Source organism: Helianthus annuus, chromosome 17, assembly GCF_002127325.2.
Source record: "Helianthus annuus cultivar XRQ/B chromosome 17, HanXRQr2.0-SUNRISE, whole genome shotgun sequence".
NCBI lineage: Eukaryota > Viridiplantae > Streptophyta > Magnoliopsida > Asterales > Asteraceae > Helianthus > Helianthus annuus.
The window spans coordinates 16,488,607-16,502,327 of NC_035449.2; the positions used below are offsets into that span (position 1 = coordinate 16,488,607).

Here is a 13,721-nt window from a genome sequence, read left to right on the forward strand (position 1 = left end):
ACAGATAAAATAAATAATTATTTTTATTAAAATGCACAGATACAATTTACGCCAAAACAAACAAACCAAATATGTACTTCTGTTTAATTAACATTCATAGTTTTTCAAAACTTGTTCAAATACAATACCAAGCTAACTCAATTTCTCTCTTTTATCTTTAAACTAATGTTAAAATAATCTAGCGCTTTGCGGCGGGCAGCGATGAAGTGTATCATCATCATAGACATTGTTCGATTACTACTAAACACATACTGATGCAGATATGTTTCTCTTCGGATATACAATAATACTTGAGACATAAAACATTTAGAGAGAGCCCGCTTAATTGAAGCATCCTAAAGATATTGTGTTCCAATATCTGATGTCAAAAGTGTTCCTCTAAAACATCTCTGATTGATGCACCTCGAGTCTTGTATCATAAAGCTCATCTAAAAAACCATAAAAAATAGAAAGCCAAAAGAGTAAAAAATTAGCATGAAAAGCATATACTCACACTAGTCGTATATTATTTAGTACTTGCACTTTAGTACCTGCAATGTTAAGGTTTTCATTAACTGTAAAAGGTTCTTTCTTAAAAACAAAAAATAAACGAATTAATAGTTTTCCATATAACTGAAACTTCTAATTATGGTTCAGTAATAAAAGTGAACCATTCACACACTCGTATTCCCTCTTTTTTAAAAAAAAAAAAAAAGAAAAGCTCAAAAGATCATAGTGAACTAAAATCGACCTTACCTAATATGCAATGAACGAGGAAAGTGTAGAGAGCTCGGCTGTTGAAACCTCGGGACTTCTTACCAATCTCAAACATTAAGAGAGGAAATGCAAACACGGCCAAACATTATCTACTGTTTTATTATGTTATGTATCTGACCTGTTTAATATGATATATATGTATACTTTTGTACTTAAAAGGAATAGAAAAAAGAAACAGAATGTTAACAATAGATCACCTCACAGCAGACTCCCATGTCCCTTCAGCCATGTACATGAATGGTGATACTCTGAAATCTGGTTCATCTCTGAGTGTTGAACCCGATTTCATCCATCACATACCTACACAACCGCATACGTGTCAAAATAAAATCACACTTTCCTACTAGGCTACTACTAAGAGTAGTACAGGACATGCTTGATATTCTATTCAAATGGGCACAATGTCGAATACATCAGTGGCATCAGTTTTGTTTACTGGCCCAATTCAAAACACATCATGCCACCGTCACCACTATCTCACACCTATGGTCACCACTTTCAATAGCCTCCAACAGCCCTGACATGATGTAAAATAATCATGTAAATAAAACTTAAAAACAAAGTAAACAGTAAAGATACACGTGATTAAAAACATAAACTAAATCAAGCAATAATATAATTAATCAGATTCAATAATAAAACATACTCACATGAACTAGCCGTGAACGGTGGTTAGTATACTGAAGTACGTCGATGATGGAGTTATAGTCAGAGTAGTTGTCGTTGTGGTGGTGGGTGTGATGTGTTAACATCGATTAGGTAGCCACGGATGCCGCCGTGAATTGGTAACGGTAACGTGCTGCACATGTGCAAGATGTAGATTATTGGTGATGGTTATAGGGTAATGGTAAAGTGTTGCACATGTGCAGGATGGTGTATTTATACAATAATCAAGTCCAACAATCGAATTGCATCAGCAGTTCTCAGTTCTCAAGCATCAGCAATTCTCTATAGTTCGTCTCGATTACATCAGTAGTTCGTCTTCGTCATAACGATAACAATACACCATAAATTGTTCGTCATATGGATTTTACCATCAAATATTTCAAAATTCGTCGTATAATTGAGGTTAGTGCTACAAAATTCATATTATAATCGATATTGTTGTAGTAAGAACATAATCATAGATCATATATTCTTCATCGATTCGTAATCGAGTATTCCATTCGTAATTAGGGCATCACGATCAGAATAATCGAGGAGTGTGACACGATTAGGGTTACATGAGGAACAATGGTAGGATGAATGGCATGATTAGACTTACAGGAGGAACAATGTATGAGGAGGATCATCAGATGTATGAGGATCGACACATGATGAATCAGAAGATGCCATATACCACCGTAAACACTGTGCCGACTGCCATCGCCGTGAAATATGTGAACGGCGACTACCTCTCTGCCGTGAACGCCCCTTCGCCGCCGTGAAACCACCATGGACGCCTCTCTGCCACTTGTGAAAACTGAGAACTGATGAAGCTCTTGAAACCCTAAAACAGAGAACAGTAACAAAAAAAAGGAATGTGCGTGTTTTATCATAAACATATTATAATTACAAAAATGCCATGTGTTCACACTGGTTCTCGCGGTTCTCGCAATAAAGGGTGGTTCCTAACGGATCTTTATCCTATATATATATATATATATATATATATATATATATATATATATATATATATATATATATATATATATATAATCAATGTTGCATTCAAATAATTTGTTGGTATATTAAAATTTTGAAAAAGCAGATGAGTGATTAGGATAGGCAATTAGAGTCTCTAATAGAAATATAAATTTGTATGATGAGTTTAATTTACATTCTTGGACATGATGAATGACATTTTCTAAAGGGTTTATGAAAGGGTTATGCGGGTTTTGTTTAATGATTTCACGTTCATTCTAAGCATCCGTCATCCTCCTCCTTAGATTGAGGGGGTATATTATACTTGGATTAATTTTGTATACATTTATCTTGTTAATTGTCTATAGTGCGAGGTGGTCAAGTGTCAATATTGTAATGATAAGTATATCATATTAATGAGAATCAAGGCATGATTTTGTATAAGTAAATCGTATACAACATACAAACACCTTAACACCTTAACGTGTGAACTATGTATTAATAGATCATTAATTCGGTTTTGGGTTCTAAAATAATGGTTGGGTAGCCATATAAAAAAACAATCATAGTCCACCATCTATTGATTCAAGTGGAGTGTTCTATATCCTTGAAACAATTTCCCCTCTTTAACAAAGTGAATAAGCTTTCGTGGCGAATTGCTTCTCAAAAAAAAAAAAAAATGAATCGACGTATGTAGAATCTGTTATCAACACCGACAGAACTACTAAGTTATCTAAACTATTAAGTGCTGAACCAGTAAAAGGTCTGAACCATTAAGAGTTGATCAGTAAGAGTTCTAAACCATTAAAAGCCACAGTATAATGCTTAATCGTTCAAATGCAAATGTCTAACTAATTCAGATAAGAGGTCTTAACCAAATGTCTTAATCATTAAGACATCTGCTCACGAAACAACCAGTCTAAACCATTAAGTACTAAACCAGTAAGAGATCTGAATCATTAAGATTCTCATTAAGAGCTAAACAAACAGCCCCTAAGATTTCAAATAACTAAGTAATCATGTTTGGGTCCTATATGATTGTTCAGTTTTCCGGTATACAGGAGAAAAAGCGTTTTCGACGAAGTGGTTTATATCATAATGCTATAACAACCAAACACATAACAAACATAATGTTTAAACCAGTAGAGCAATCTGTGGCTAGCAACAGCTTGTTTATTAGTCTCTGATTCCTGGTTGATATTAAAAACAATTCTTTTCATTTCGATTTCCACATAATTACAACTATAATTATAAAGCTTTACTCTCATTAACTTCTAAGAAAATTTATACAAGTTGGAACAACAACAACAACAATGGATGTGCTAACTTGTAAGGAACTATCATGGTTTCTCAGCTCTTGAAATATTTATATAAAAGTTATTCATTTTTCCAGGAGAAAAAAAAAATAGGCGCGATGGATCTGTGTATCAGTTTCTTCAAAGAGTTATAATCAGATGTACACCAGTTGATTGTCTATTATCTAGCAGACGGGAATAAACATTCATTCGAAAGGTCTGGGCTCTCGATGTCTAGAAAGGTAGTTAGTAGCGTTTTCCTCGAAGATTGCGCTCTAGAACTTTCCGAGGTTATCTTACCATCATTTCCCTTTTCAATCTTGATTGCATCTTGTATTGCCAATATTATTTCTTGCATCTTTGGCCTTGAAGAACCATGCTGGTCCACACATTGTATTGCTACTTCCGCTATCCTCCATACAGACTCAATCTTCACATCGTGCGCTATTGTAGGATCTATAATGCTCACAACATCTCCTTTTCGTATCAAAGACCTCGCCTGCAAAAAAAAAGTTAATCTAAAGTTGTAATTTGCTCTCATTGTCAAAGTTATCGGTTCAAATTCCAACGTACCCAGTGAACAATGCTCCAGTCCGCTCCATATGCTTCCGGAGATACAGGCTTTCTTCCTGAGATAAGTTCTAAGAGAACGACCCCATAACTATAGACGTCACTTTTCTCAGTTAGCTGTTGGTTAGCATAGTACCTGGTTAAGCAAACTCAGGTTATGTTATGGTGATCATTAGCAAATGTTGAACTTTGTTACTGGTAGCTTACTCGGGGTCAAGGTAGCCTACGGTTCCTCGTGCTACACTTGATACGTGTGTCAAGTCTTCTTCAGTTTGCCTAGAAAGCCCGAAGTCTGAAACTTTTGCCCTCATGTTAATGTCTAAAAGAATATTGCTAGTTTTTATGTCGCGGTGAATAATACTCGGGTTACAACCAGTATGCAGATACTCAAGGCCTGTAACAGATTGAATGTCGTGACACATTTTACTCGGATATAATGTTAATATATCGGATAAAATAAATAGAAATTTAAGTTGACCTTTGGCTGAATCTTCTGCGATTCGGAGACGCGCTCTCCAGTCCAAGTGCTTCTTGTTGACTTTATCTGTTTGCATGATTTGAGTTATATCAACTTCTCCAAACACATAGGGAAAATGGCACCATTATTCAGTTAACAACATACCATGTACGTGATCTCGTAACGTTCCATTGTGCATGTACTCATAAACCAGCATACGATGATGTTCTTCTTCACAGTATCCTATTAACGGTACTAGATTTCTATGATGAATTCTCGACAACAGCGCGACCTGTGAAAAAAAGTAGTTACTTCTTGTTTCAAATCTCTCAAGACCAAAACAACTTTAAACTTGTTTACAATAACTACCTCGGTAACAAACTGCTGCGCCCCATGGCTTGATGAGTCAGCCATCATCTTAACCGCCACCTCCTTTCCATCTTTCATTTTTCCGTAATACACAGGCCCAAAACTTCCTTTACCGATCTTTTTCGAGAACCCACTAGTAGCTTCTTCTATCTCAGCAAGTGAAAAGTAATACGATACTCCTTCGTCCATATAACTTCCACGTGCCACTGAGTACGCGGTTGATCCTATAATGCTCTTGCGTGACGAAATCGCCCCTGAAATAAAGATCAATTCCACATTTGCCACATCAGATAAACTTGACCTGAAAGAGAAGTAATAGAAATATGCAAGGTTGTAAAGTTTGCATACCTTTATCGTCACTTCTTTGAGTCGGCGCCTTTTTTCTAAAATAACGTAGTACTAACAAGCTTCCTACGAATAATATAAACAGAGCCGCAAGTATTCCAACTGAAATCCCGAGTATCAACTTAAAATGTGACTTTTTCTTCCCATGTTTGTGTAGACCGTGATTACCTTCATAGCTGCGGTAGAAAACCTTATGAAAGTTATAAAAAAACGTGTGTGGAATTAAATTCGAGTGTGATGCGTAAGTACTAACTACTAAAGGTGTCAGTTTCGATCCATTTAGACATTTACTAGTAACATGACTCGATTTAAGTCGTCTTATCTCTATCGGGTCATATGTCTTGAAAAAAAACTAGTTAAAAAGGAAACGGGCCAAACAGGTTTAAAGTCACCTGACGTGTATTTTAATGCATACAACCTTCTAAATTGTTTTATTCAAAAAGTAATTGAAGTAATATAGTTTTTGTTATTTAACACACTAATTAAATAAAAAAAAATTATAGAAAGTTGGTCAAAATTTGTTTCGGGCCGGCCCGTTTCAACCCGTATGAATAATGTAATGAACATTTCACTTTCGAAATGGAGAAAGAAGCGTACTTACTTAAAGATTATTTTTCCGGTCAGTAGTTCTGGAGGAATCTCTCCAGTCAGAGAGTTGTTCTGTATATATCTGCATGAAGAATGATTAAAATGAACACATAATTTATAGATCAGAATTAGGGCTCTAAACGAACCAAACGTTCAGCGAACAGTTCGCGAACCGTTTGGCGGGAAGTTTGTTTGTGTTCGTTCGTTTATTAAACAAACGAACACGAACAAGAAATTTCGTTCGTTTAGTTAAATGAACAAACATGAACAGGTGTTGTGTTCGTTCGTTTATGTTCGTGAACGTTCGGTAACGTGTTCGTTTGTGTTCGATAGTTCATTAGTGTTTTTAATTTTTGTATTCCATTAAATACTTCAAAATTCCGACAAATTAAATATCTAATAAGTGTCAGTGTATTATATATTCTGTTTATGAACGATTGTTTGTGTTCGTCTGTTTCTGTTTGTGTTCATAAACATTATTTTGTGCTCATTTGTGTTCGTCAACGTTCGTTTTTGTCCGTTGTCTAAAATTAACAAACAAACACAAACGAACACGAACAAGTTCGGTTCCTTAACAAACGAACACGAACATAAAAGCTTGTCCGATAAGTGTTCGTGAACACTTCGCGAACACATATATTTCTTAACAAACAAACACGAACAAGGTCTTGTTCGTGTTTGTTTGGTTCGTTTGCAGACCTAATCAGAATATCATCGAAACATATTAAAATTTAAGATTTGAAAAATCACCACATACAGTTCTTTTAAGTTTGGCAAACTACCAAAGTAAGATGGTAAAGAACCAGTCAACATATTGTCCTCTAGATGTCTGCAATTTGACCAACACATAAAGTCAACAAACACTATTATCTTTTTAGGATGCAAATAGAACTAAAATTGCAGCTTACATAATTGTCAATTTTTCAAGGTTACTCATATCGGGGATCGACCCGTTTAAGGAGTTCCCATTAAACCACCTGATAAAACCAAACCACTAGTTCAGGGTTAATAACTTAAAATGGTAAAAAGACTGTAATCTCGAATTCTTGTTCGTTGACACTTACAACTCGGTCAACTCTTCCAAGTCTTTGATCACTGACGGAATTTCACCTTCAAAATTCGATTCTGACAATTCGCTGTTTAATCATATTAGTGTATATGATACATCTATAACTTGACATAAACAATAACAAATGAACTCACAGTTTGGTGATTCGTGGAGGATTACTTGCGCTGCAAGTCACCCATTCCCACTGAACCGGAACACATGGATCGCCTTCTTCAATCAAATCCCCATTCGCAAGCATTGACCGAAACGTTCCAACAACATTCACTTCAGTAAAAAAAAAAAAATTAATTAGCTTGTATGCGTTATGCAACGTCTCATTAGTTTAACATACAACGAAAAAAGTTGTTTTACGGTTTTACCATCGCTTTTTTCGGTTTTTGATGAAATCAGTACATATTTACTGATCTCAACTGCATTCAGAAGTGGTCCTTGTGTAGAATCTGGTGTCTTTTTAAAAGAAAATGAAAAAACAAACGACAAACTGACATTCATATAACTCGGTTCATATAACGTGTAGCTTCCATTTGCATTTTCTTCGATATTCACCACAGCGTTACTATAATCAGGTATGTAAGGATCCTGCATTGTGAATTTTCGTGTTTCGTTTGCTGGTAAATCCTGGATTTCTGCGAAATATGCGTAAGCTCGAGCGTTTGCGGGGAAGTCTTCTAAGTTTAATCTGTAGCTAAGAAGCCCTTGAGTGCCTACAACTGCAGTTTGCATGACTTTCATAGGTGGATATTCTCTTGTATTTGTGTTTATTTCTTTTGTTGTGTTGATTCTCACTGTGCCCGGTGCTACTCCCACCAGAAAGTTTTGTCGTTTTGCAAGATCCGAATCCCATATCCGGTCATACGGGTCATCCGGGTACCTATTATAAAATGTTAAACTGATTCAGTATCTACTGAAAAAAAAAATTATTGGGTACATAGCAACATACTATCATAGGTTTATGATATGTTCAACATAAACATGTAATAATAAATGTGCGTTGGATCGCGTAACTCGAAACAAGTTGTGTCTTGTTTTTATTTAAAGAGTTAACTGCCATTTCCGTCCCTCCTGTGGTTTGTTGTCCAATTATGTCATTCTAGGACAAATTTCAAATTTGTACCATTTTCGTCCCTGACATTCTTGACACATGCCAGTTTCGTCCAAAAAAAAAACTAACGTTTGTTATGTCAATTTCATCTCTGTGGTTTGTCCAATTATGCCAGCAGATTTTAACAGACATTAGTTTTCTGGACGGAACTAGCATGCTTCAAGAAGGACGGGGACGGAAATTATATAAATTTGAAATTTGGAGTGGACTGACATAATTGAACACACCACACGGACAAAAATGGCAGTTAATATTAATAAGTAATGGTGTCAAGTATTATTCCAAAATTATGTATTTCAATGATGGATATAATGGTTTAGGAGATTTTTATGCATTGAAAATACATTCTGAGTAATCTTCAACCCATTCGACCCGTTTGATCCCTTTCTTTTCCTTTCTAGCCCGAAACATGTTTCAACAACATTCTTTTTTTGTGAAATAAACGATTTATGAGATTTTAAGCATTCAAAATGCTCTTTGATCAACTTTCAACCTGTTCGATCAAATCAAACCATTTGACCCGTTTCCTTTTCATCTGTTTAATTTTACTTGTCGACTCTAAATGGATCTACTCATCTACAAAGATCGGTGTGTAGCATACCTTACGGCTTCCGTACTTGAAGCACCAAAATTGACCCTAGCAGCCACCTTTAAGTAAAAATCATCCTCAAAATCAGTAGCATACATCGAAAGATTCAACGGCCGGAGCTCAAGCGTGGACAAAAACGGAGAACCCGTCGTAGCACAACATAAACACACATCAACCGAGCTCGAAGGCGCTCTAATAACCATCTCTTTAATATAAACCGTTGATGCATCCAACACACTAACAGTAGCCCATTTAGTTGCATCCAAATATAACTGAAATTTCGGGTATGTGTTTTCGCTTTGAGAACTACCATATAAAAATGTAGCCCGGATTAAGTATCTTCTTCTTTCTGTTGTATTCAAAGTATAACAATACTTCTTGTTGTCTATAGGGAAATCTCTACGCCTTTGATACTGAACTGAATTACCATTAAAATTCTCAATCTCCACTGGCGTCCCATGCCGGATCAACCCGGAATCCGAAACCCATGGTAACCCGGTTTTATTGTCAGTGTGCTCACTTGTTCCTCCACAGTCTATACTTATAAATTCTGCATTTTTTCATCTTATTGAATTAAAAATCTCATCTTTTTAACAACCCATGTTGTAAACATTAATAAACACAAGAATCTAATACAAATAATTGAAGAATCTTGATATTTAGTGTAAAAGATCAAGATTATAGCAGTATAGCATTATAAATTCTGCATTTTTTTTTCATCTTATTGAATTAAAAATCTCATCTTTTTAACAACCCATGTTGTAAACTTTAATAAACACAAGAAACTAATACAAATAGTTGAAGAATCTTGAAGTTTAGTGAAAAAGATCAAGATTATAGCAGTATAGTATTATAAGTTCTGCATTTTTTTCATCTTATTGAACTAAAAATCTCATCTTTTTAACAACCCATGTTGTAAACTTTAATAAACACAAGAATCTAATACAAATAGTTGAAGAATCTTGAAATTTAGTGTAAAAGATCAAGATTATAGCAGTATAGCATTATAAATTCTGCATTTTTTTCATCTTATTAAATTAAAAATCTCATCTTTTTAACAACCCATGTTGCAAACTTTAATAAACACAAGAATCTAATACAAATAATTGAAGAATCTTGAAATTTAGTGTAAAAGATCAAGATTATAGCAGTATAGCATACCTGTAACTTGTGAGAGAAGAGGGGGGATTGAGCAGGAAAGTAATAATAATAATAATAATATGTGAAGAACTAAACCCATGAAGCTTGAGATGAAGAGGTAGAAAAGGGGTGGTATAAGTGTGAAGATGGTAGCATTTCAGTGAATTATTTGTTAGTTAAAGATCTTTGTAAGTCTACCCACTACTTGCAATTCACCTTTTTTGATTGATGAGTTTGTATAATGTTCATTCACATTTGTCTTTTTTCTTGATTTTTCAAATCTTGCTTTTCTTTTCTTTTCTTGACAGATTCTCATGTGATTCTTTTTTGAAGCTCACCTTTTTCTTGCTTTGGTGAAGAATAAGAGAGAATGACAACAAATAAAGGTGAATAACATCTATCCTGTGATCTTTTTTATTTAAAAATTTAAACTACACTTTTCAAATCAAAATTACATATATATTATATGAGGCCGGTTATTGTACAATTGGTCTTAACATACGATGCGTACGTTGTGAAATTACACACGTTGTAAAACTCAAAACCTTAATCACGCTTGTTGTTAAACCATAATCACGCATGAAAATATAACATGCGGATTTGAGGTTATAACATGCGGGATTTGAAAGTACAAACTTGGAAACTTGACAAACTTGGAATACTCACCATGCGACTTAACAAACCCGGAAGGTTTCCAACATACGGACTCACAACCTCGGAAGGTTTCCAACATGCGGACTCACACACTAAAAAACTCGGAAGGTTTACAACGTGCGAAATTCTCATCGCGTACGCTCGTACGTCAAGGTCAATTGTATTTTACACTTTCTCATATTATATATATACACACACTTAAGAGTTGAGCAAACAAGTTTGCATCAAAGGACGTGTATTTCCATAATCATACCAAATAGGGTCATTTGTATAACCGGATTTAGAAGCTAGTTGGATCGAAAACCAGCTACATAACTGTTGGAAATTTAGTGAAAATGAGTTTTTCACTAAATATTTTGGACATCAATAATATTTATATATGTGTTGTATAAATAATTATTTATGGGTTTATGTTCAGACTATGTCCAAATAGAGCTAAGATGAATGAGATATCGAAACTTGAAGTTGTATGTTTGGAACAAACAAAGATGAGAAAAATGGATTAAGTTTTGTCAAGTTGTCCCACATAGGTGGGATGATAAAACTTGTAGTGGTTTATAAGGAGGAGGACTCCTTGTATATTGTCTACCTTTGGACAAAAACTAGTGGGACCCTAAAGGGTCTCGCACATGTGCACGCGTGGCGTAGGCCATAGGCACAATGCGGCGCACTTAGCACTTCGCACGCCGCCTTGTATTTTTGTTCATGAGCGCGTGGTCAGGTACATGGCGGGTGGCGGCTCAGCTTATGGCGCACCTTGGGTGGCGTAATGGCGGATGAGCAGTTTGCGCGCAAGTCTAGAAGGCGCAGGACTTGCGGCTTTCGAAAAGCGCGGGTACGCGGACTTCATATGGCGCGGACTCAAGTGTCGGTCCGACAGTAGCCTTGGCACAGGTTCACTTGCGAGCGCGAGCGGCCAGTCATATTGGTCAACCACTAGAGTTAATGTCTAAACGGTTTCAAAAAACGTTTAATTCTGTCATGAATGAAAAAGGTTGTTTTTTGACCAACTACTAAAATCCATTTATGAAGATTTTAAACCTGGTTTTATTACAAGATTAATTATCTTGTTTATGACCAATTTTAATAGGTTTTAATAAGTCTTTCAATAGTGTGAGTATAAGTATGAACATAAAGGTTCATTCTAAATAGAGAAAAATACACACAAATATTCATCTTTGTTCCATGAAATTTAGAGAAGAGCATTCTCTAAATTGTTTGACACAATTTATTTTTCTACTATAAGAACACCATTTTACCCGGTGTAACCTCGGGCACGAGTGTCATCTCCGGCAGTACAACTACTGCTTCGGTTGTTGTACCCTGGGAGACAGAACCGTCTGAGAGAAGGTGCGGAATCTGTTTTAAGGGAAGCGTGTTGAACACGTGCCTCAACCAAAACCGTCAACAATTTTGCTTGTCTTGCAGCGGAGTTTCGATCTCGTAGGTGCGGTTGAAGTTTCCAAAGACATCGACTTGAATCAAGATTGGTACAATTAAATTGTATATTACATTTATTTATTTAGTTTATGTAACAGGTATTGTACTAGAAGAATTTCCCACAAATAACGAGAGTCTCGTTATTATATATTTTATTAAAAAATGAACCTAGTTCCTACAATAACTGGTCCGATTGAGTACTTTTGAACAGCTTTCATTTGAGTCGGCCGATTATGAGTTAGGACCGTTTGAACCAGACTAGTGGCACTAGTGGCTGGACCGGTTTTTTTTATTTTATAATTTTATTTCTTTCCAAAATTTATTTACCATTATCCTATATATTAATAAACGAATCTAATGAACAGTAACAATGGCTTTTTAGGAATTTCATATACTTCTTCATCTGGCAAAAGAGAGACACAGGAACGCCGGAGGACTCCACCGCCCGACAAAAAGATGCAAATGTCTAGAGAGAGAAGCGAGGGAGAGAGATAATCGTGAGGTAGTGGCGGCTGACCACCGCCTTCGGTGGCGGAGCGACGCCGGCGCCACTTGATTCCGGCGCATCTACGACCCCAACCGACGAACAAGGGCTGATGTTTTAAGAGAGATACGCTGTGTAGACAATGGTCATGACGACGCTTAGCATTCAGACCATGTCAGACCAGTTACATTTATTTTAGTTTTTATGTCTTATTAACATTACACATGCATACCAAATATGAATGAGTTTTATATTTTGCTTTAAACTATATATAAATATATTTCGTTTCAGAATTATTTATGATGTTATTCGGTTTCTGAACCTGTAAAAACATTATTGGTGATTTACACTAGTTAGTTTAGTTAAAGATTGAAGAAATAGACACAACTTTTATGTACTTATGAGCATGAGATGACTAGGTAACATATTTATTCATAAATGAATAAATAAGTTTATATATAATGAAAAGTTTGTTTGTTTGTTTGTTTATTGTTGTTTTAATTCGTACAAGGTTAGGAATATGCATGATGATTGATGAATGCATGATAAAAAGCATTGAAATGCATATATTTAATTGTAGTTGGTATAGACAGAATTAGCTTGTTGATCAAGATTTACATATAAAATATTCCTTTTATGATATTACTAAATAAATTAATAAAAAATCACCCAAAATGGATAGAAAATATAAAAATTATCCATGTTGAATCGTTAATTATAAAATATTAGCAATGCGCTTTTTTACGGAAAAGATCAAGTCAGGTCGTCTTCTTCACGAACTCTACTTCACATCCACCGTATGTGGCTCCAAAACCACCTATTGTTGATGCTATAATCTCCATGTCGAGGTCCTTTATTTCAAAGCGTACCTATATGACCCGTGTGACTTAGAAGATGATAGGTTTGTAACCAAATTAGTTCCCATTTTCAACTCATCTTTGGAACCAATATATAAGCACTTGTGTTACTCTACTTGAATTTGTGTGCTTTAATAGTTGTAAATTGGTAATCCTTACAAAAGGTGGAACCTTAAGAATGTTGATTTATATTTGAAGTAGTGAAATGTCCTGGTTAAAGGCGTAATTAAAGCAACAAAATAAAGCTACATCTTATCTCTGCTTTGCTTTAGTTTTGCTTTTGCTTTTTGGAAACATAAAAAATCTTTTTCTTTGTCACTTTAGACCAAACTCTCTTTAACCTTTTCTACATGGTTTGCAAAAATAAAATGTATTTAATGCCC

The 13,721-nt window shown here is 35.2% G+C and overlaps 1 protein-coding gene across 1 annotated transcript; it reads right to left on the minus strand.

Moving 5' to 3' along the window:
• Nucleotides 1-3,577: 3,577 nt before the first annotated feature.
• Nucleotides 3,578-10,178, minus strand: LOC110925957 (probable LRR receptor-like serine/threonine-protein kinase At1g67720). Its single transcript, XM_022169743.2, has 15 exons — nucleotides 9,925-10,178; nucleotides 8,776-9,313; nucleotides 7,432-7,943; nucleotides 7,207-7,336; nucleotides 7,068-7,139; nucleotides 6,912-6,980; nucleotides 6,761-6,832; nucleotides 6,017-6,085; nucleotides 5,419-5,591; nucleotides 5,071-5,324; nucleotides 4,867-4,993; nucleotides 4,723-4,788; nucleotides 4,452-4,638; nucleotides 4,248-4,380; nucleotides 3,578-4,173 (listed from the first exon to the last, which is right to left on the minus strand). Exons 1-15 carry the CDS (start codon nucleotides 10,001-10,003, stop codon nucleotides 3,856-3,858), a joined length of 2,799 nt encoding a protein of 932 aa, XP_022025435.1. The 5' UTR covers nucleotides 10,004-10,178; the 3' UTR covers nucleotides 3,578-3,855.
• Between the last annotated feature and the right edge of the window lie 3,543 nt (nucleotides 10,179-13,721).